The 20,610-nt window shown below is 39.1% G+C and overlaps 1 protein-coding gene across 4 annotated transcripts in view; it reads left to right on the forward strand.

Annotated features, from left to right (window-relative positions):
* The window catches only part of MRPS31 (mitochondrial ribosomal protein S31), a 29,159-nt gene extending 24,892 nt beyond the window's left edge, over positions 1-4,267 (forward strand). For all 4 annotated transcript variants that reach the window (XM_033410094.2, XM_033410096.2, XM_033410095.2 and 1 more), the window contains one exon: positions 3,972-4,267. In XM_033410094.2, coding sequence (XP_033265985.1) covers positions 3,972-4,201 — 230 coding nt within the window. In that variant the 3' untranslated portion in view covers positions 4,202-4,267. The remainder of the gene's footprint in view (positions 1-3,971) is intronic.
* The last annotated feature ends 16,343 nt before the right edge of the window (positions 4,268-20,610 follow it).

The following is a 20,610-nucleotide window of genomic DNA, read 5'->3' on the forward strand; positions in this document are numbered from 1 at the left end:
AAGTCTGCAGGCTGGAAGTCCAAGATCCATGTGTTGGCAGTCCATAACAGGGTCTATTTCTGGGTCCTCGATTTTTGTTCCATCAACCTTTGTGTCTTACTGCCTGCCAATACCATACTCTATTTTTTTAAAAACTTTTATTGGCATATAGTTGATTTACAATGTTGTGTTAGTTTCAGATGTACAGCAAAGTGAATCAGTTATACATATATCTACTATTTTTTAGATTTTTTTTTCCATATAGGTCATTACATAATATTGAGTTCCCTGTGAATACCATACTCTTTTGATTACAGGCATACCTTAGATATTGCAGGTGTGTTTCCAGACCATCACAATAAAGCAAAGATTATAATAACGCAAGTCACATGCATCTTTTGGTTTCCCAGTGCATATAAAAATTATGTTTACACTACACTGTATTCTGTTAAGTGTGCAATAACATTATGTCTAAAAAAGTACAGTACGTACCTTAACTAAAAAATACTTTATTGAGAGAGAGTCACGGACATATACACACTAACAAACGTAAGGTAGATAGCTAGTGGGAAACAGCCGCATGGCACAGGGATATCGGCTCAGTTCTTTGTGACCGCCTGGAGGGGTGGGATAGGGAGGGTGGGAGGGAGGGAGACGCAAGAGGGAAGAGATATGGGAACATATGTATATGTATAACTGATTCACTTTGTTATAAAGCAGAAACTAACACACCATTGTAAAGGAATTATACCCCAATAAAGATGTTAAAAAAATACTTTATTGCTAAAAAATGCTTACCATCATCTGAGCCTTCAGCAAAGATCACCAATCACAGATCAGCATAGCAAATATAATAATAATGAAAAAAGTTTGAAACATTGTGAGAATTACCAAAATGTGACATAGAGACATGGAAGTAAGCAAATGCCATTGGAAAAAATGGTGTAGATATACTTGCTTGACAAAGGGTTGCTGCAAACCTTTAATTTGTACAAAAATAAAAGGCAGTATCTGTGAAGCACAGTAAAGCAGAGCACAGCGAGACGAGGCATGCCTGTACTGTAGCTGTAGAGTCAGCCCGAGCGTTATTCCTCCCACTTGATTCTTCTCTTTCAGGATTGTCTTAACTCTTCTAGGACTTAAGCCTTTCCATATAAATTTTAGAATAAGCTTGTCTGTGGCAAAACTTTGCTGGAATTGTGGTAGAAAGTACATTAAACCTGTAGATGAGTTTGGAGAGAAATGACATCTTTACTATGTTGAGTCTTCCAATTTAAATAGTGATTCTTATTTTTATGATCTTGTATCCTGTAACCTTACTGAACTCACTAATTAGTTCTAGGAGTTTTTTTGTAGATTCCTTGGAATTTTCTACGTAGACAATCATGTCGTCTGCAAATAGTTTTATGTCTTCCTTTCCCATCTACGTGACTTTTCTTTCTGCCTCCCTCATCAGTGGCTGGAAATTTCAGAACTATGTTGAGTAGGAGTTGTGAGAGCTGATCTCCTTGCCTTGTTCAGGAACTTCGGGGAGAAGCCTTCAGTCTTTCACTATGATATTAGCTGTAGGTTTACCATGTTGATGTAGTTCTTCTCTTTTCCTAAATTGCTGAGAATATTTATCAAAGTGAGTGTTGGGTCATACAATTTTTCTTCTTTAACCTGTTGATATGGTAGATTACCTTGACTTTCAGATGTTGAACCAGCCTTGCAGTAAAATCCTACTTGAGTAAATTCTACTTGATCTTGGTGTATAAATCTTTTTATACATTATTGGATTTGTCTGCTAATTTTGTTTAAAGGTTTTTCCTCTAAGTTTATTAGAGATATTGTTTTGTAGTTCTCTCTCTCTCTTGCTCCTGTTTTTGGTTGTTTTGTCTGTTTTTTTAACAAGGTAATGCTGGTCTCATAAAACGTGTTAGGAAGTATCCTGTCTTCTAGTTTCTGGAAGAGATTGTGTAAAATTGGTGTTAGTTTTTCTTTAAATGTTTGAGAACTTTTAAATTACATATTTCTTTTCTTTAGTAGTTATAAGATTATTCAGGTTATCTTTCATTTTGATTGAGTTTTGGTAGTTCAATGGATTTTTTTTTAAGTTGTCCATTTTTTTCAAGTTGTTGAATTTGTGAGTGTAAGGTTGTTTGGAGTATTCCTTTATTATCCCTTTAATGATTTCAGGATTTATAATGATAACCCCCTTTTCATTGCTAATATTGTTGGTGTGTGCCTTCTCTTTTTTCTTTATCAGACTTGCTAGAAATGTATCAATTTTTGTTTTTTTTGTTTTGTGTGTGTGCGTGTGAAGAACCAGGTATTGGTTTCATTGATTTTTCTCTATTTTCTTGTTTTCAGTTTTATTGATTTCTGATGTTATCTTTATTATTTCCTTCCTTTTGTTTGCTTTGGGGTTATTTTGCTCTTCTTTTACTAGGTTCTTAAAGTGGGAGCTTAGATTATTGATTAGAGACTTCTCTTATGTGTGCATTCAGTGCTATATATTTCCCTCTCAGCACTGTTTTAGCTGTGTCCCACAAATTTTGATTTGTTGTATATTCATTCGATTCTATGTGTTTTTTAAAATTTCTTTTGAGGGACTTCCCTCAAGGCACAGTGGTTAAGACTCCACACTCCCAATGTAGGGGGCCCAGGTTCAATCCCTGGTCAGGGAACTAGATCCCACATGCATGCCACAACTAAGGAGCCCGCCTGCCACAACTAAAGACCCGCAATCCAAATAAATAAATATTATTTCTTTTGAGATTTCCTTTATGACCATGAATGAATTACATTAATTTCCAACTGTTTGAAGATTTTCCTATTGTCTTCCTGTTACCGATTTCTGTTTTGATTCCTTTATGATCAGAGAACATACTGTATATTATTTCAGTTATTTTAAATATGTTGACATTTGTTTTGTGACCCAGGATATGGTTAAACTAGGTGAATGTTCCATGGATACTTTAAAAGAATTTGTATTCTGCAATAGTCTGGTAGAGTGTTCTGTAGATGTCACTGTGATCCTGTTGGTTGATGTTGTTCAGTTCTTCTGTGTCTCTGCTAATTTTCTACTTGCTAGTTCTCACAGTTGTTGACAGTGGGGTCTTGAAACCTCCAACTGTAATTGTGGATTTTTTAATTTCTACTTTATTTCTATCAACTTTTCTTTCATGTATTTAGAAACTCTTTGGTGCATACATAATTAAGATTGCTTGTCTTCTTGGTGGGTTGATCCTTTTATTATGTAATGTTCCTCTTTCTCTCTAATAATTTTCTTTGAAGTCTACTTTGATATTCCTATAGCCACTCATGCATTCTTTTTTTAAAAATTAATGTTAGCAAGATATGTCTGCCTCCATCCTTTAACTTTCAACCTACCTATGTTATAGGTAAATATTTGAAGTGTGTTTCTTGTATATAGCATATAGTTGGATCGTGTTTTTCTTTTGATGGTATATTTAGACATTTACATTTAAAGTAATTATTGATTTGTTAGGATTTAAGTCTCATTTTGTTATTTGGTTTCTGTTCATTTTCTCTGCTTCTCACTCCTCTGTCTTTTCTGGGCTTCCTGTGAGCTGCTTGAATGTAAGGATTCCATCTTATTTTGCTTTATGTATTTTTTTAGTGTAGTTTGTATAGTTTTCTTAGTGGTTTCTTTAGATATTAAAATATCCATTAGTAGTAATTGCTGCTACATTTTGAATATTTGTAGTATGCTAAGCATTGTAAAGGAACTTTGTAAGATTTATGTCTATTTAACTTTATAAAACCCCATGAAGAACGTGCTGTCTTAATACTCATTTTATGCCTGAGGAAACTGTTGCTCAGTGAAGTTAATTTGCCCAATCATGTGGCTGTTAAATTGGTGAGCAAACCTCTGTTTTACTCCAGTGTTCATGCCTTTACTGTAATACTATACTACCTCATTAATGTTAATTTTATAGTGTAGGTTTTACATTCAAAATTGTAACATATTTTGTCTCATTTCCTAGGTTTTGATGATGATGGTTCAGAATTTCATGAACATATATTTCTGGATAAATACCTGGAGGATTTTCCAAAACAGGGACCAATTCGCCACTTCATGGAGTTGGTGACCTGTGGCCTTTCCAAAAACCCGTATCTGAGTGTTAAACAGAAGATTGAACATATAGAGTGGTTTAGGAACTATTTTAATGAAAAACGGGACATTCTAAAAGAAAGTGGCATACAGTTCAATTGAAGATCATGGAAATTCTTATTTCAAGCTGTTGGAGATTCGTATTATAATTAAATAATTTTACTAGAAGTTTTCCTATATTGTGTTCATTATTGCATCTGATTTGAATCGTATAAATGTTAAATAGTTTAAAAGTATATGTACGGTGGTAACTGAAAAATATTCCTGCATGGAAAAAAGTTACCAGCTTTTATGGATTCAACTAGTAATTCTAAACAAAAAGAGTATCTTAGAATCACTAATAAGTAAGTTTAAGGCAACTTCCTGTAACCTTTTTCTTTTCATTCAGTGACCATACTTCTTTGAAATATAAGTCGCCATACATGTGATGTCATCAGAGGACTATAACAGTTGAGAGGATTTACAGACAAATTTATATGCATAGATTATATTTACATATACATGTTTCTATATTTGCATATATACATATTTATATTTCCACACTAAATTAACTACCCTTACCTAAGTCTGGGTCACTATAGTGAAGTAACCTTATAGAAATAAAGGGCTTATACTAATCACTTCTAGAATTTTAGGTCATCATGCTAAAATCAGAACTAATTTCCTTTTTTTTTAAATTTTAATTTATTTATTTTATTTGTTCATTATTTTTGGCTGTGTTGGGTCTTCATTGCTGTGCCTGGGCTTTCTCTATTTGTGGCAAGCGGGGGCTACTCTTCGTTGCATGTGTGGGCTTCTCAATGCGGTGACTTCTCTTGTTGCAGAGCACAGGCTCTAGGCGTGCAGGCTTCAGTAGTTGTAGCACACGGGCTCAGTAGTTGTGGCACACGGGCTTAGTTGCTCCGCAGCATGTGGGATCTTCCTGGGCCAGGGCTCGAACCCGTGTCCCCTGCATTGGCAGGTGGATTCTTAACTGCTGTGCCACCAGGGAAGCCCAGAACTAATTTCCATTATGGTGTATAGCAACGTGATTCAGATTCATACAACTGAAAGCACTGAGGATTCTTTTAAAAAAACAAAAACAACCTCAAATTAAGAATTTAGTTTACAGTGGCCTCAGGCTAATAGTGTTCAAGCTCTGGCACAAGCAAACAAAAATTGTATGTGAAGGAACTCACCATAAACCCAGTCTTCAAATTACAAAACACATAAGGAAAGAAAGCACCATGAATGTATGCCAGCAGAAACAACAGACAACAGAATCAGACTCACAGAGCCTTTAAATATTGGGCTTATCATATTCAGAATCTAAAAATATGTGTAGGGCTTCCCTGGTGGCGCAGTGGTTGGGAGTCTGCCTGCTAATGCAGGGGACATGGGTTCGAGCCCTGGTCTGGGAGGATCCCACATGCCGCGGAGCAACTGGGCCTGTGAGCCACAACTACTGAGCCTGCGCTCTAAAGCCCACACTGCACAGCTACTGAGCCTGCGCACTCTGGAGCCCACGCACCACAACTAGAGAGAAGCCTGCACGCTGTAACGAAGGTACCCGCATGCCGCAACTAAGACCCAACGTGGCCAAATAAATATTTTTTTAAAAGACTTATTATAAAGCTGTGATAATTAGCAGGATATTACACACAGAGATAGTTAAATAGACTGATGGAACAGAAAACAGAACACAGAAATAGGCCCATTAGTATATGGAAACTTGATACATGACAAAGTTGGCATTGCAGATCAATGGGAAGAGTGGATATTCAATGAATGGTATTAGGACAATTGGTTATACACATGAAGGAAAAAAAGTGGATTCTCATATTTTAAAAAAATCAATTCAGTTGAATTTGATACTTAAATGAGATAAAATTATAAACATTTAAAGTGAAAATACAGAAGAATATCTTTATGGCTCTGATGTAGGCAAGGATTTAAAATACCAAAGCACAATCTCTAAGAAAAAGATTAATAAATTTGGCTATGTTAAAATTTAGAAATTTTAATCAAAAAAGATACCACCAAGAGTGAAAAGACACGTGTCCAACATGGAGAAGATAAATGCTTCAATACAATCACCAAATCGGTAGTATGTATACAAAGAACTCCTAAAAATCAAGTAGAAGAAAAACAACACAAAAGAATATGGTCAAAATATATAAACAGGCATTTCATAGAAGAACTAATATAACTGGCTAATATATGAAAGAATGTGAGGAAAATGCAAATGAAAACCATATGGAGAAAACACTAATTCAAAAAGATATATGCACCCCAATGTTCATAGCAGCATCATTTACGATGGCCAAAGTATGGAAGCAACCCAAGTGTCCATCAACAGATGAGTGGATAAAGATGTGGTGTATATATACACAATGGAATACTACTCAGCCATAAAAAAGAATGAAATTTTGCCATTTGCAGCAACATGGATGGACTTAGAGGGTATTATGCTAAGTGAAATACGTCAGACAGAGAAAGACAAATGCTGTAGGATGTCACTTATATGTGGAATCTAAAAAATACAACACACTAATGAATAAAAAAGCAGCAGACTCACAGATACAGAGAACAAACTAGTGGTTACCAGTGGGGAGAGGGAAGGGGGAGGGGCAACATAGGGGTGGGGGGAAAGGCTATTATGGGATTACATGAAATTATGTGTGAAATTTTGAAAATTTTAAAGCACTATAGAATTTAAAGAACATTTCAGTTAAAAATTTTTTTAAAAAACCCATATTGAGGCCTTCCCTGGTGGCACAGTGGTTGAGAGTACGCCTACCGATGCAGGGAACACGGATTCGTGCCCCGGTCCGGGAAGATCCCACATGCCGCAGAGCGGCTGGGCCCGTGAGCCATGGCCGCTGAGCTGGCGCGTCCGGAGCCTGTGCTCCGCAACGGGAGAGGCCACAATAGTGACAGGCCCACGTACCACAAAACAAAAACAAAAACCAAACAAAAAGAACCACACCCATATTGAGATAACATTTGTGTATTCTTTAGATGGGTGAAAAATCAAAAGATAGGCAAGATCACTCATATGTTGAGGTTAGTGGGAGTATAAATTGGCAAATACTCTTGGAATTACATAATTATATATAATATATATTACATACATATATAGTATGTAACTTAATATATAACATACATGAAACATTTAGTTATCTTTTAATAATTATATGTAAATACATAGTATAAACATCTACCGTGTGTGTGTGTGTGTGTATTTATATAAACTGAACAACGCTTCTGGAGTACATACCTAAAGAAACCCTTGCAGATAAGTGCTGGGAGGCATTTACAAAAATGTTCAAAGTAGTAAAAATTGGGGAGGAAGTGCCCATTGCCTGGAGAACTAATAAATAAATTGTGGTTTATTCAGGCAGTGGAACTCTAAACAGAAGCAAAAATGATTAAAATAGAGCTATACACATTAATACAGACGAATTTCAGATGTTGAGTGAAAAATAAGTTGCAGCAGAATACATGCAATAGACTCCCATTTACAATTCTGAATATATTGCAGAGCAATAAATGTGATTATAACACAGATCACAGTAATGATAAACACAATACTGTAACTCAGGGAGCCAAGGGAGACGGGCTGTGGCGTTGAGGAGGGACACCCAGGGAGCCTAAACGGCACTAACATTCTATTTCCCAAGTTGGATGGTAGGTTCACAGGTGATCATTTTATTATCATGCTTTAAAAATTATATTACAGGGACTTCCCTGGTGGCACAGTGGTTAAGAATCTGCCTGCCAATGCAGGGGACATGGGTTCAATCCCTGGTCCGGGAAGACCCCACATGCCACAGAGCAACTAAGCCCATGCGCCACAACTACTGAGCCTGCTCTCTAGAGCTCGCAAGCCACAACTACTGAGCCCGTGAGCCACAACTACTGAAGCCCGCATGCCTAGAGCCTGTGCTCCACAACAGGAGAAGCCACCACAGTGAGAAGCCCGGGCACCACAATGAAGAGTAGCCCCCGCTCGCCACAACTAGAGAAAGCCTGCGCGCAGCAACAAAGATCCAACACAGCCAAAAATAAATAAATAAAAAAAAATTATATTACAGATATCCCTTTGTATGTAACAACATTTCATGATATTTTAAGGAATGAATGGAAGTGGGTGTATAACTGGAAGATATGCAGAATCTGACCATAGTTTTGAAGGACTATCATACCTTCACAGTTGAGACCATGACATTAAAAACATCCTTTCTTTGTCCATCTACACACTTAATTCTAAAGAATCTACTATCCTTAGATTCTAGATCCCATGGTCTATGTGTATAATGAAGATACTCTAACCATTTGAAAAAAGAATGCTCTGTTCTCAAGCCAAATAGAGGACCACCTACCATTTCGGGAAGAAGCACGTGTTAGCCAAGGTGCAGGAAAGCTGGAAGGGTGTAGCTCGGTGGCTGAGGGCAGTAGAGGTGGTTGCTCCATGCGTGCCAGTCTAGAGTAATTACTGTCATCAGCATCATGGCTGAGATGGTCACAGGCACCACTGCGGTGGTGGGTTCCTCTCGGCTGACTGGCCTGGTGCTGTGTGCTTCACACATATTACATCACTGAAGTTTGGAATATTCTCTGAGGTATGTATTATTCCCATTTACAGGAATTTAATAAATTTCCCAATGTTGCAAATAAGTGGTACAGCCAGGATTTAAACCCTAGATCAACAACTCCAAAAACCAAGTTTTTTTTTTTTTTCCCAGTACCCCTCAAGAAGAGATTTGAGAGCAATTATATGGCTATGCTGGAGTAAAGGGAAAAGGAATTTCTTCATTTGGGTTCAATAAAATATTCTAATGGGATCATCGCAAACATAGGAACTTTGAAGTGGTAGTTAATGTTTAGATGAAAAATCATTAAAGAGTGGAATAACAATAATAACTCAGAGTTTTGGGGGGCTAATTCAGTAGGGCTATTTGGGAAAAAATTAAAGGCAGAAAGCTCAGTGGGGCAAATGTCAAAGTGGCCACAATGAAAAAAGAATTTTTAATGGGATGGTAAGTGAGAAACAGCACTGAGAAGAGAAGTCATTTTTCCAGTGTCATGATGGGCAAAAAGAAAATTGTTCTTTTATCTAGCAATCCCGCTCCTGGACATATATCTGGAGAAAACCATAATTCAAAAAGATACATGGGGACTTCCCTGCTGGCAGAGTGGTTAAGAATCCACCTGCCAATGCAGGGAACATGGGTTCGAGCCCTGGTCTGGGAAGATCCCACATGCCGCGGAGCAACTAAGCCCGTGTGCCACAACTACTGAGCCTGCGCTCTAGAGCCCGCGAGCCACAACTGCTGAGCCCACGTGCCACAACTACTGAAGCCCGCACACCTAGAGCCTGTGCTCCACAACAAGAGAAGCCACTGCAATGAGAAGCCTGTGTACTGCAATGAAGAGTAGCCCCTGCTTGCCACAACTAGAGAAAGCCTGCACGCAGCAATGAAGACCCAACGCAGCCAAATAAATACATAAATAAATTTATTTTTTAAAAAAGATACATGCATCCCAGTGTTCATGGCAGCACTATGAACAATAGCCAAGACATGGAAACAACCTAAATGTCCATCGACAGATGAATGGATAAAGATGTGGAATATATATATCTCTATAAATATATAGATAGATAGATATAATGGAATATTACTCATCCATTAAAAAGAATGAAATAATGCCATTTGCAGCAACATGGATGGACCTAGACATTATCATTCTAAGCAAGGTAAGTCAGAAAGAGAAAGACAAATACCATATGATATCACTTATATGTGGAATCTAAAATATGAAACAAATGAACATATCTACGAAATAGAAACAGACTCACAGACACAGAGAACGGACTTGTGGTTGCCAACGGGAAGGGGGGTGGGGGAGGGAAGGACTGGGAGTTTGAGATTAGCAGATGCAAACTAGTACATATAGGATGGATAAACAACAAGGTCCTACAGTATAGTACAGGGAACTATATTCAATATCCTGTGATAACTGAGTCACTTTGCCATACAGCAGAAATTAATACAACATTGTAAATCAACTATACTTCAATAAAATTAAGAAAAAAAAGAAAAGTATTCTTTTAGGCTCTAGGTCAGCTTGTAATAATCCACAGATTGGTGGTTTAGGCTACCATTGTCTGACTTTGAGTCAATCTCTATTCCCTATACCATCAGCAAGAGGGATCAGGAAAAGAAAGGGGAGGAAAGAGTCAGGTGTGCCATACTTGTGGCTGCCGAACGATGCTTCTGTGGGAAAGGAATTTGAAATATGGTCCTAGAATGAAGCTTCTGATTTAGATGGATTGAATATCACCATGTGAAAATAACTCACTGCTATTCATTAATGTGTAAAATCAAGAGATTTAAATGACATTAAGATCTTTGTTAAACTTTCTGAGATATTAAAAATTAAGAGCCCGGGACTTCCCTGGTGGCGCAGTGGTTGAGAGTCCTCCTGCCGATGCAGGGGACACGGGTTCGTGCCCCGGTCCAGGAAGATCCCACATGCCGCGGAGCAGCTGGGTCCGTGAGCCATGGCCGCTGAGCCTGCGTGTCTGGAGCCTGTGCTCCGCAATGGGAGAGGCCACAGCAGTGAGAGGCCCACATACCACAAAAAAAAAAAAAAAAATTAAGAACCCAATTACCTCTGCCACATTCATTAACTTTGGTTAATGCCTTGACGTATTGAGCCACAAACTGGCATTTACAGTCTTTGGTCACTTCTACACCAAAACTTTTAGCCTAACTTGGAGGTGGACGTCAAGCTAGTAGGAGTCAGGAATTATGAATATGAACCACAGAATTCCCCAACTGAGAAAGCCAAATATCTTTTACTAATTCACTCATTTCATAGGTGTGGAAAATAGAGGCCCAGAGGGAGTAAGTTGCCAGTGATTTCATAGTTCATTTATGACAGAGCTGAGAACCCCAGATTCAGATCAGGGACCCTTCCTTCTTTTACATTAATTGGTAGCTTAAGCTGGTAAGAATTATTTTCTGAATGAACAACAGGGAGCTCCATAAACTCAAAGATGAAAGAAGAGAAAGAGAATGCAAATTGTTTTTAAAACATTTCAGCATTCTGTGAAACCACATGGTTTCAGTGAAGAGCAGTTCAGTATTAGGGGAAATTCTGAATAATATTCAAATCCTCAGCATAGCTATGACCAGGAGGATGTGGTTTTTAATGTGTATTATGAAAATCGCACTTCAGATGAAGCTTATTTTATTTTTAATTAACGTTTTTATTTTTGAAATAATTTTAGACTTACAGAAAAGTTACAAAAATAATAAGTCTATGTATACCCTTCACCCAGCACCCCCTAACGTTAACTTACACAACCATAGTTCAATGATCAAAATTCGTAAATTGACATTAATACAATCCTATCAATTAAATTACTGCTGAGGGCCCAGGTTCGATCCCTGGTCAGGGAACTAAGATCCCACAAGCCACGTGCTGTGGCCAAAAAAAAAAAACCCGAAATGAAACAAAAAACATAGAAACCAAGATGTGCGCACAAAGGGGAAGCTTATTATTTGATGATTATAAAGCTTATGTATCAGAAAATTTACCAATATAGGATCACACAGCATCTCCAGTAATAATTCTGAAGCAGAGCAGCCAATTATATATGGGTTAACTTTAAACATGGTTTAAAACGCTCCGTTTGTAGCAAGATGTGCGTTAGGCATGAATGACATTTATATCAAAGCTGAGAAGGTGCTTTTCCTTCCTAAGATGTTCCTTTATTCTTTAGCAGAAATTTTAATTTTCTTTTTTTTCAGTCTCTATCCTTCTATCTATAATGTCAAACTAATTACATCTTATCTTAAATGATAGAATGATAAAATGTTCAATCTCATTAATAATCAAAGATATGCAAAGTTAGCAATGAGACTGCAGCCATCTTATGAAAATATTAACAAATATTGAAAAGCTTAGTAAGATCCAATATTGTTAAGAATGTGAGAAAAAAAAAAGAGAGAGAAAAAAAAAAAAGAATGTGAGAAAGCAGGTTCTCTAGGGCACCTTTTTTTTTTTTTTTTTTTTTTGCGGTACGCGGGCCTGTCACTGTTGTGGCCTCTCCCGTTGCGGAGCACAGGCTCCGGACGCGCAGGCTCAGCGGCCATGGCTCACGGGCCCAGCCGCTCCGCGGCATGTGGGATCGTCCCAAACCGGGGCACGAACCTGTGTCCCCTGCCTCGGCAGGCGGACTCTCAACTACTGCGCCACCAGGGAAGCCCCTCTAGGGCACCTTTTTGAGAGCTATCGGTAGTACTGATTGAAACATTAAATGTGCATTTGTCTTAGCAATTTCACTTCTAGAAATGGATCTATCAGAGATGTAGGTACAAGTATAAAAAGGTGTGTGTGTGCATATGTGTGTGTGAGACTTCATTGCTGGTAATTATGAAAAACTAGAGACAACTTAAATGTCCATCAGGGATGGCTGGTTAGATGCTCAACACTGCTAATTATTAGAGAAATGCAAACCAAAACTACAATGAGGTATCACCTCACACTGGTCAGAATGGCCATCATCAAAAAGTCTACAAATAAATGCTGGAGAGGGTGTAGAGAAAAGTGAACCCTCCTACACTGTTGGTGGGAATGTAAATTGGTACAACCACTATGGAGAACAGTATGGAGGTTCCTTAAAAGAGTAAAAATAGAACTACCATATGATCTAGCAACCCCACTCCTGGGCATATATCCAGAGAAAACCATAATTCAAAAAGATACATGCACCCCAATGTTCATTGCAGCAGTATTTACAATAGCCAAGACATGGAAGCAACCTAAATGTCCATCAACAGATGAATGGATAAAGAAGATGTGGTGTATATATATGTATATATATATCAATAAACACACATACACACACACAATGCAATATTACTCAGCCATAAAAAAGAATGAAATAATGCCTTTTGCAGCAATATGGTTGGACCTAGAGATTATCATATTAAGTGAGGTAAGCCAGACAAAGACAAATATCGTATGCTATCGCTTCCTTGTGGAATCTAAAACTATAAAAATGATACAAATAAACTTACATGTAAAACAGAAATAAACCCACAGACATAGAAAACAAACTAATGGTTACCAAAGGGGAAAGAGGGGAAAGGATAAATTAGGAGTTTGGGATTAACATATACACACTACTATATATAAAATAGATAACTAATAAGGACCTACTGTATAGCACAGGGAACTCTACTCAATATTTTGTCATAACCTATTGGGGCAAAGAATCTGAAAAAGAATATATACATATATGTATAACTGAATCACTTTGCTGAAACTAACAGGACGTTGTAAATCAGCTATACTTCAATTTAAAAATTTTTTTAAAAAAGAGAGGGCTAGTTAAATACTGTATTGTGCACGTAGGGGAGAGTCACAAAGAAGTGATGTTTAAGTTGTGAACTAAAGGATGAATAGGCATAAGCTGTGTGTGTGTGTGTGTGTGTGTGTGTGTGTGTGTGTGTGTGTGTGTGTGGTGTTGGGAGTGAGGAGAAGAAGCTGCAGCACATAGGGTGGCCTTGAGGCAGGAAAGAAAATGGTGTGTTTAAGACTTGGAGACTAAGAGAGAGTGATCGGGAGAGTGCCTCAAGAAGGGGCTGGAAAAGGAGGTAGGCATGGCTGGTACAGAGGCTTGACTGGCATGTTGGGCTCCGTGTGGTGGATACAGCTTATCCTGAGGTTTTTCACAGCTCAGCCTACAGATCCTCCATTGTGGAGCACAGGCTCGGATCCAAGTTCACTTTGACCTCAAGTCACTCACTTATTTCGTGCATAACTGCTTGCAGAGGCCTCCTCTGCCCCTCCTTATACACCAGGCTTTCCCCTATCATTGCACCTGCCATACTGAATAGCCATCATCTATTTGTGTGTCAGTCTCCCCATCTTCACTGTGAGCTCCTTGAAGCTTAGTTATCCCTGTATCTCCATGTCTAGCACAGATTGACATGCAATAAATAGCTGTTGAATTAATAAAGTAATTCAACTGACCACCCACCACAGGGTCTTAACCTGGCGTCTAGGGTCTCACTGGGGGAGGAGGTATATATGTAGATAGAATTCAGGGCTGAGGAGTGTCTGTGAACTTAGGGGAAAAAAAATTACTTCCTTATTTCCATTCGCCTCTAACTGAAAATTAGCATTTCCTTCAATTATGAATGTATACAACAAAACACAGTAGTAATAGTAGTATTAAGACTCTGTCACCCATAGAAGTCACAGCTATTTTCATATCACATTAGAGTTGTTGCAGATATCTCAAAATATAATTTACACTCATTACCGCTTCAAAGTTACAGTAATTATTAGACCTGCCACTAGATCTTGTTATTTAATGTGTCGAAAAAGAGTAACTCCTTATATAACATTAAAAATATTTTGATAACTGTATTTCAACATAACTGTCTTCCTTCATAGTCCTATATATTTTATTTTATGCATTTAAAAACATTACTCTGAGAGGAAGTCCACAGGTTTCTTTTTTTTTGGTCACCCTGAGAGGCTTGTTGGGGATCTTAGTTCCCCAACTGGGGATCGAACCCAGGGCCCCGACAGTGAGAGCACCGAGTCCTAACAACTGGACCTCCAGGGAATTCCCCAGAGGTTTCTTCAAGAGTTCACAACCAGGGAATTCCCTGCCAGTCCAGTGGTTAGGACTCTGCTCTCACTGCTGAGGGCCCAAATTCAATCCCTGATTATGGAACTAAAATCCCACAAGCTGTGTGGTGAAGCCAAACAAAAAAAGAGTTCACAACCAGGTGGTTAAGAGCCCTGCCCATAGAGTACAGCATATACAAATGTGTATACCACGCTCTCTGTAATGAAGTATTGTAAATTGAAAGTGTCACCACCCAACTCCCTTCCTGTCAAACAGGTATCGATCGCCTTTTCCTCTCCCATCCCCAGCTCAGGCCGTTCTCATCTCTTTCTGCCTCTCATTTGAACAAACCACTTGTGCACATGCTCTCAATTCTCGTTTCTGTAAGAACAGCTATTAAATATGAATACCTAGCCTGACCTCTCTCTGGGCCCTCATCATATTAAACAATGTCTCTATTTCTTGTTGTGTGTCCAACATTATCTCAAGTTCTCCATCTTTCTCCACGAATAACCTCTGTTTTCTAATATTGTATCTCCCCTCTGGTCGGATAACAAAACCTATGAATTCTAGACTTTGAGTTCCACAGCGTTAGGTTGTCTGTAGGGTGATTTACTTTAAAATACTTTAGTATTAACAGTGTGATGTAGTACACCTGAAACAAACACAACATTGTAATCAACTAAACTCCAATAAAAATTTAAAACAAAACAGTGTGATGTATGTGTGTATAAATTAACTTTAATCCATATCCTAGAGGCTGTTCACATTTGAAGTACACTAATTAGGAACCCACACTCCAGAGAGGATTAGTTAACATTTGAAGTACCCTCATCAGAAATTCATTCTCTAGAGGCAGTTACTCAAGCACTTCAAATCCATTATTGATTTACAAACGAAGTGATACGATGCCAGGGATTTGCTTCAAAAGAATCCAGGAGGAGGGGCAAATAGGAAGGGATATGGACGAAACAACGTTGACCACAAATTGGTAATTGTTGAAACTGGGCAATGAGTAATATGAGGGGTTTATTAACATCCTCTGTATTTTGTATACATTTGAAGCTTTCCATAATAAAAAGTTTTGACATTTGTCATAATCGCAATCTATACCAGAGTTTCTGTCTAAAGATAACAGATTGAACTCTTGCCATCTACCTTCCCTCCTGAAACCTCACTAAAATGACAGGAAAGTGATTTCTTTTTTAAGTCATAAGCACGTAAAGTTGGAAAGAATAGAGAAAAGGTGAAAAGATTTTGGAGGCTGGATAGACAATGGGTGAGTGATAAGGGATTAGCAGACCAAGAAAATGGGAACAACCTGTTTTACTCTATAGAACTCCCCCGCCCCCAGCAAGATCAGTAATTGATTACACCACATTCCTCTGCAGGTGAAGGTGGTAGGTATAACAAAATAAGAAAGACTGATTGAAAATCTATTAGGAAGCAGCTAGGTACAATGTATGAAATAAATAAGCAACAAGATATATTATACAGCACAGAGAAATATTCCCATTGTTCTTTAAATGGAGCACAATGTGTCAAATTGACTCACGATGCTACACACCTGAAACTAATATAATATTGCTAATCAACTATACTTCAATAAAAAAAAAAGCAGCAGCTAGCTGCCTATATCACCTGCCCCTACTCTGGCAAAAACTGGAGATTTGTTCCACAGAAGGTAAAACAGAAATTTTGAACTGAAGATAAGATGTACTAGTAAGAGGTATGGAATATTACTCAGCCATAAAAAGAAAAAAAATTGAGTTATTTGTAGTGAGGTGGATGGACCTAGAGTCTGTCATACAGAGTGAAGTAAGTCAGAAAGAGAAAAACAAATATGTTATTCTAACACATATATATGGAATCTAAAAAAAAAAAAACGGTCATGAAGAACCTAGGGGCAAGACGGGAATAAAGACAGAGACCTACTAGAGAATGGACTTGAGGAAACGGGGATGGGGAAGGGTAAGCTGGGACAAAGTGAGAGAGTGGCATGGACATATATACACTACCAAACGTAAAATAGATAGCTAGTGGGAAGCAGCCGCACAGTACAGGGAGATCAGCTCGGTGCTTTGTGACCATCTAGAGGGGTGGGATAGGGAAGGTGGGAGGGAGGGAGGGAGATGCAAGAGGGAGGGGATATGGGAACATATGTATATGTATAACTGATTCACTTTGTTATAAAGCAGAAACTAACACACCATTGTAAAGCAATTATACTCCAATAAAGATGTTAAAAATAAAAAAAAGAGGGGCTTCCCTGGTGGCGCAGTGGTTGAGAGTCCACCTGCCGAGGCAGGGGACACAGGTTCTTGCCCTGATCCGGGAAGATCCCACATGCCGCGGAGCGGCTGGGCCCGTGAGCCATAGCCGCTGAGCCTGCGCGTCCTGAGCCTGTGCTCCGCAACAGGAGAGGCCACAACAGTGAGAGGCCCGCGTACCGCAAAAAATATATATATATATAATAAATAAATAAATAAAAATAGGTACTTTACTTCCAATAGAAAGATTAAATAAAAACCTTCTAAATATCTACATCCCTTTTTTTAAAAACATCTTTATTGGAGTATAATTGCTTTACAATGGTGTGTTAGTTTCTGCTTTATAACAAAGTGAATCAGCTATACGTAAACATACATCCCCATATCTCCTCCCTCCTGCGTCTCCCTCCCACCCTCCCTGTCCCACCCCTCCAGGTGGTCACAGAGCACCGAGCTGATCTCCTGTTGTGCGGCTGCTTCCTCTCCACTCAAGATACTGACATGCACCGGCGCCATCAATTTCACCTTCTTGAAGAAGTCTTACCTGGGAGCTTTTCTCCTGCTCTGGACTGGTTGCCCTCTGCACATAGTGAACAGCTATCATCCTGGGGTCTCTTTTTACGTTTTCTTAAGGATACCTCTCTCCTAGGTTGGTTATATCACTTCTTGTAGGCCAGGTCTTCCTCTTTCTTAGTTTACTTAACCTTTTGGTAAGCACATCCTCCAACAGCTCCTGCTATAATATGCTGCACAGCAACCAACTACAACACCTCAAGTGGGCATCTAGCCTTGAGCCTGGGGACTAGGTTCAGAGGGCCTTCCTTTAACTAGTAATGCTGATTGGTTATAAGAATCACCTGGCATCGCTTCTCAGCCTTTTGGCTAAGATCAAGTGAAGAATCACCTGGGATGCTTATTAAAAACACAGATTCCTGGGACCCACCCCAGACTCTGATCAGGGTCTCCAAGGCAGGGACCTGGACATTTGTATAACAAATTCTGTCATCTTGCAAGTATGAGAAACACTGCTGTAGATGTTGGTTCTGTAAACCCAGGTCTTCAAAATTGGCCCCAGGCAGGCATATTGGAGCCAGCTGGGGAGACTGATAAAAATACAAATGCTCCTAATTCAGTCCTAAGATTCTGATTTCAGAGACTCTGGGGTGAGTCTCGGGAATCTGAGGTTTCAACAATCCTTCCTCCCCAAGTTGATTCTGAAAGACAGACAGGAGCCAGGGGACCAACGCTTTAGTAGATAGTGTGTCCACTTATACCTTTCATCATATTCCACTGATTTTGACCTTTACTATGTTCAAGATATTCCCTGCTATTTACAAAACCACTGCAGGAGAGAAAGGTAAATCAGTTATGACCCCTGGCTATAGCAGCTTCAGTCTTGAGTGAGAGACAGGTATACAAACAGTTAGCTATAAGACAGTGCTAATCAGTGATCAGTATATTTGAACCCAATCAGATTAGGTATCCTTCCAATTGTCCCACACATTTATTGAGTGCTTATTTTGTGCTAGGTACTATGTAGGTTGAACACTTGACACTCCTCCAAATCTATACATGAATTTTGGAAACATGGGCTGACTTTTTGGTGGTTTAATTGCAAACCAATCTGAATCTGATGGTTTCTGGTTCTGACATTGTGTCCTCTGCTTTTGGAAAATCACTTTACCATCTGTCATCTCTCTCTCTTTTACTTGCTGGTGATATATGAAAATCTCAAGACATTTACTTACAATCCTATATAAACTCATTATGGAATGTTACTGCCCCACTCAGAGGATACCTGAAAATGTGTGTCGGAAAGACAGTTTTTGCTTTTTGGTTGTCACCATGACTCTTAGGGGAGGGTGGTGCTACGGGTGTTTGGTGACTGGAGGCCAGGAACGCTAAACATCTTGTAATACACAGGACAGTCCTGCCCCAAATGTCAATATTGTCCCTGTTGAAAAACACTGGAAGTATATTTCTGTCAGTAAGTATTGGGTTGAACTACATGGAACTGCTGTTTACGTAGGTCAAGAATAGTCAAATAGTGACCGTGTTATGTGGCTCAACCTACTACTTGTGCAGCTATTCAGAGCAGCCCTAGGGACCTACTCTGATTTGGGCAAAGAAGACCAAGAGGCTGATTTGGTTACAGGAGCAAATATGGAATTGGTGTTCCTAGAGCTGAGGATCTGTCAAGGCTTGATGACCAAAATTGTCCCCAGGACCTGCTGGGGGCAAGTATAGGGTGAAAGGTTGACCCTGTCTCTCTGTATTTTAAGTTACAATGTAAACGTCCTTTTATTAATGCCCCTTTGGGTCTTCCGAGTTCCTAACTCTCCCCCAGCCAGTAGCAAGTCCACTGTCTGGTACCATGTATCATATGCAACACAATCTGTTACGGATTGAATGTCAGTGTCCCCCTAAATTCATACGTTGAAACCCTACGCTGCTGGGATGCTATTAGGAGGCAGGGCTTTTGGCAGGTGATTGGGATTAGACAAAGTCATGAGGGTGGAGCCCCCATGAATGGGATTAGTTCTCGTAAAAGAGTCACAAAAGAGCTTGTCCTCTGCTCTCTGCCGTGTGAGGAAATAGCAAGAAGTCAGCAGTCTACGACGTGGAAAAGGCACCCTGATCTCGGACTTCCAGCCTCCTGAGTTGTGAGAATAAATTTCTGTTGTTTATAAGGTACTCAGTCTATGGTATTTCTGTTACAGCAGCCCGAACGGACTAAGACAGCATCTAACAATTTTTAAAAAGTTGGAGTAGGAAGGAAATGTTGACTCTATTGCTTCAAAGGAGTAAGAGTTGGAAATTAATTGTGTGCAAGTTTGGAAGGCCTCCAGTATCATAAAGGTCCTGTGATAAAAGTGGATGTATTTTTCTTCAAGACAGCATAATGTCAAGAGATTCTTGGACTTGTCAATAAGACTATTTCTGGTCTGTTCTACTCTATTCTTACATTAGTCTGTCTATCTATCCATCCATCCATCCATCATTCATCTATTTACCCATCTATTATCTATTCATGTCCACTACATGCAGAGAGCTAGATGTCTCTATTTGTATCTACTCACTATAGAGATATAGTAAGAGTAATAAGTGTGTGTGTCTGGTGGGGGGGTGTGGGGGTTTAAGGATACAACAAATATTCTTCTTTTGGACTTTAGAGCCGGAAAATTAAATCCACCTTGCAAAGGGATGAGACCGGGAAAGTCTAGCTGCTTTCATCATTGCTCCTCTTTGCTTACATTGCATTTACTGGGGCCTCTCAACTCAACATCATAACCTCTTAGTGAAAAGGTCCACCACTGGCTCACAATAATATCTTTGTCTCTTAGTTTACATTCTTAAGAAGGATAAAAGCTAATGGATCCATTTGTCTCAGTTTGGGCAGAGTCTTAATCTTAATCCACATCATCAGCCCCTGACCACACTATGGATTGGTCACTTCGGGTTAGGTGCCCTTTCTGGGTCTATTTAGGGATTGTGGAGGATGGGTGGAGTAAGGTTAATTAGCATGCTAGGCTGTCCCTTTGAAAGCTGTGGATGGAACAGTTTAACTTAAAAGTCAGGTGTAACAGGAAAATCACCACCTA

The sequence above is a fragment of the Orcinus orca genome, chromosome 18 (assembly GCF_937001465.1).
Source record: "Orcinus orca chromosome 18, mOrcOrc1.1, whole genome shotgun sequence".
Taxonomy (NCBI): Eukaryota; Metazoa; Chordata; class Mammalia; order Artiodactyla; family Delphinidae; genus Orcinus; species Orcinus orca.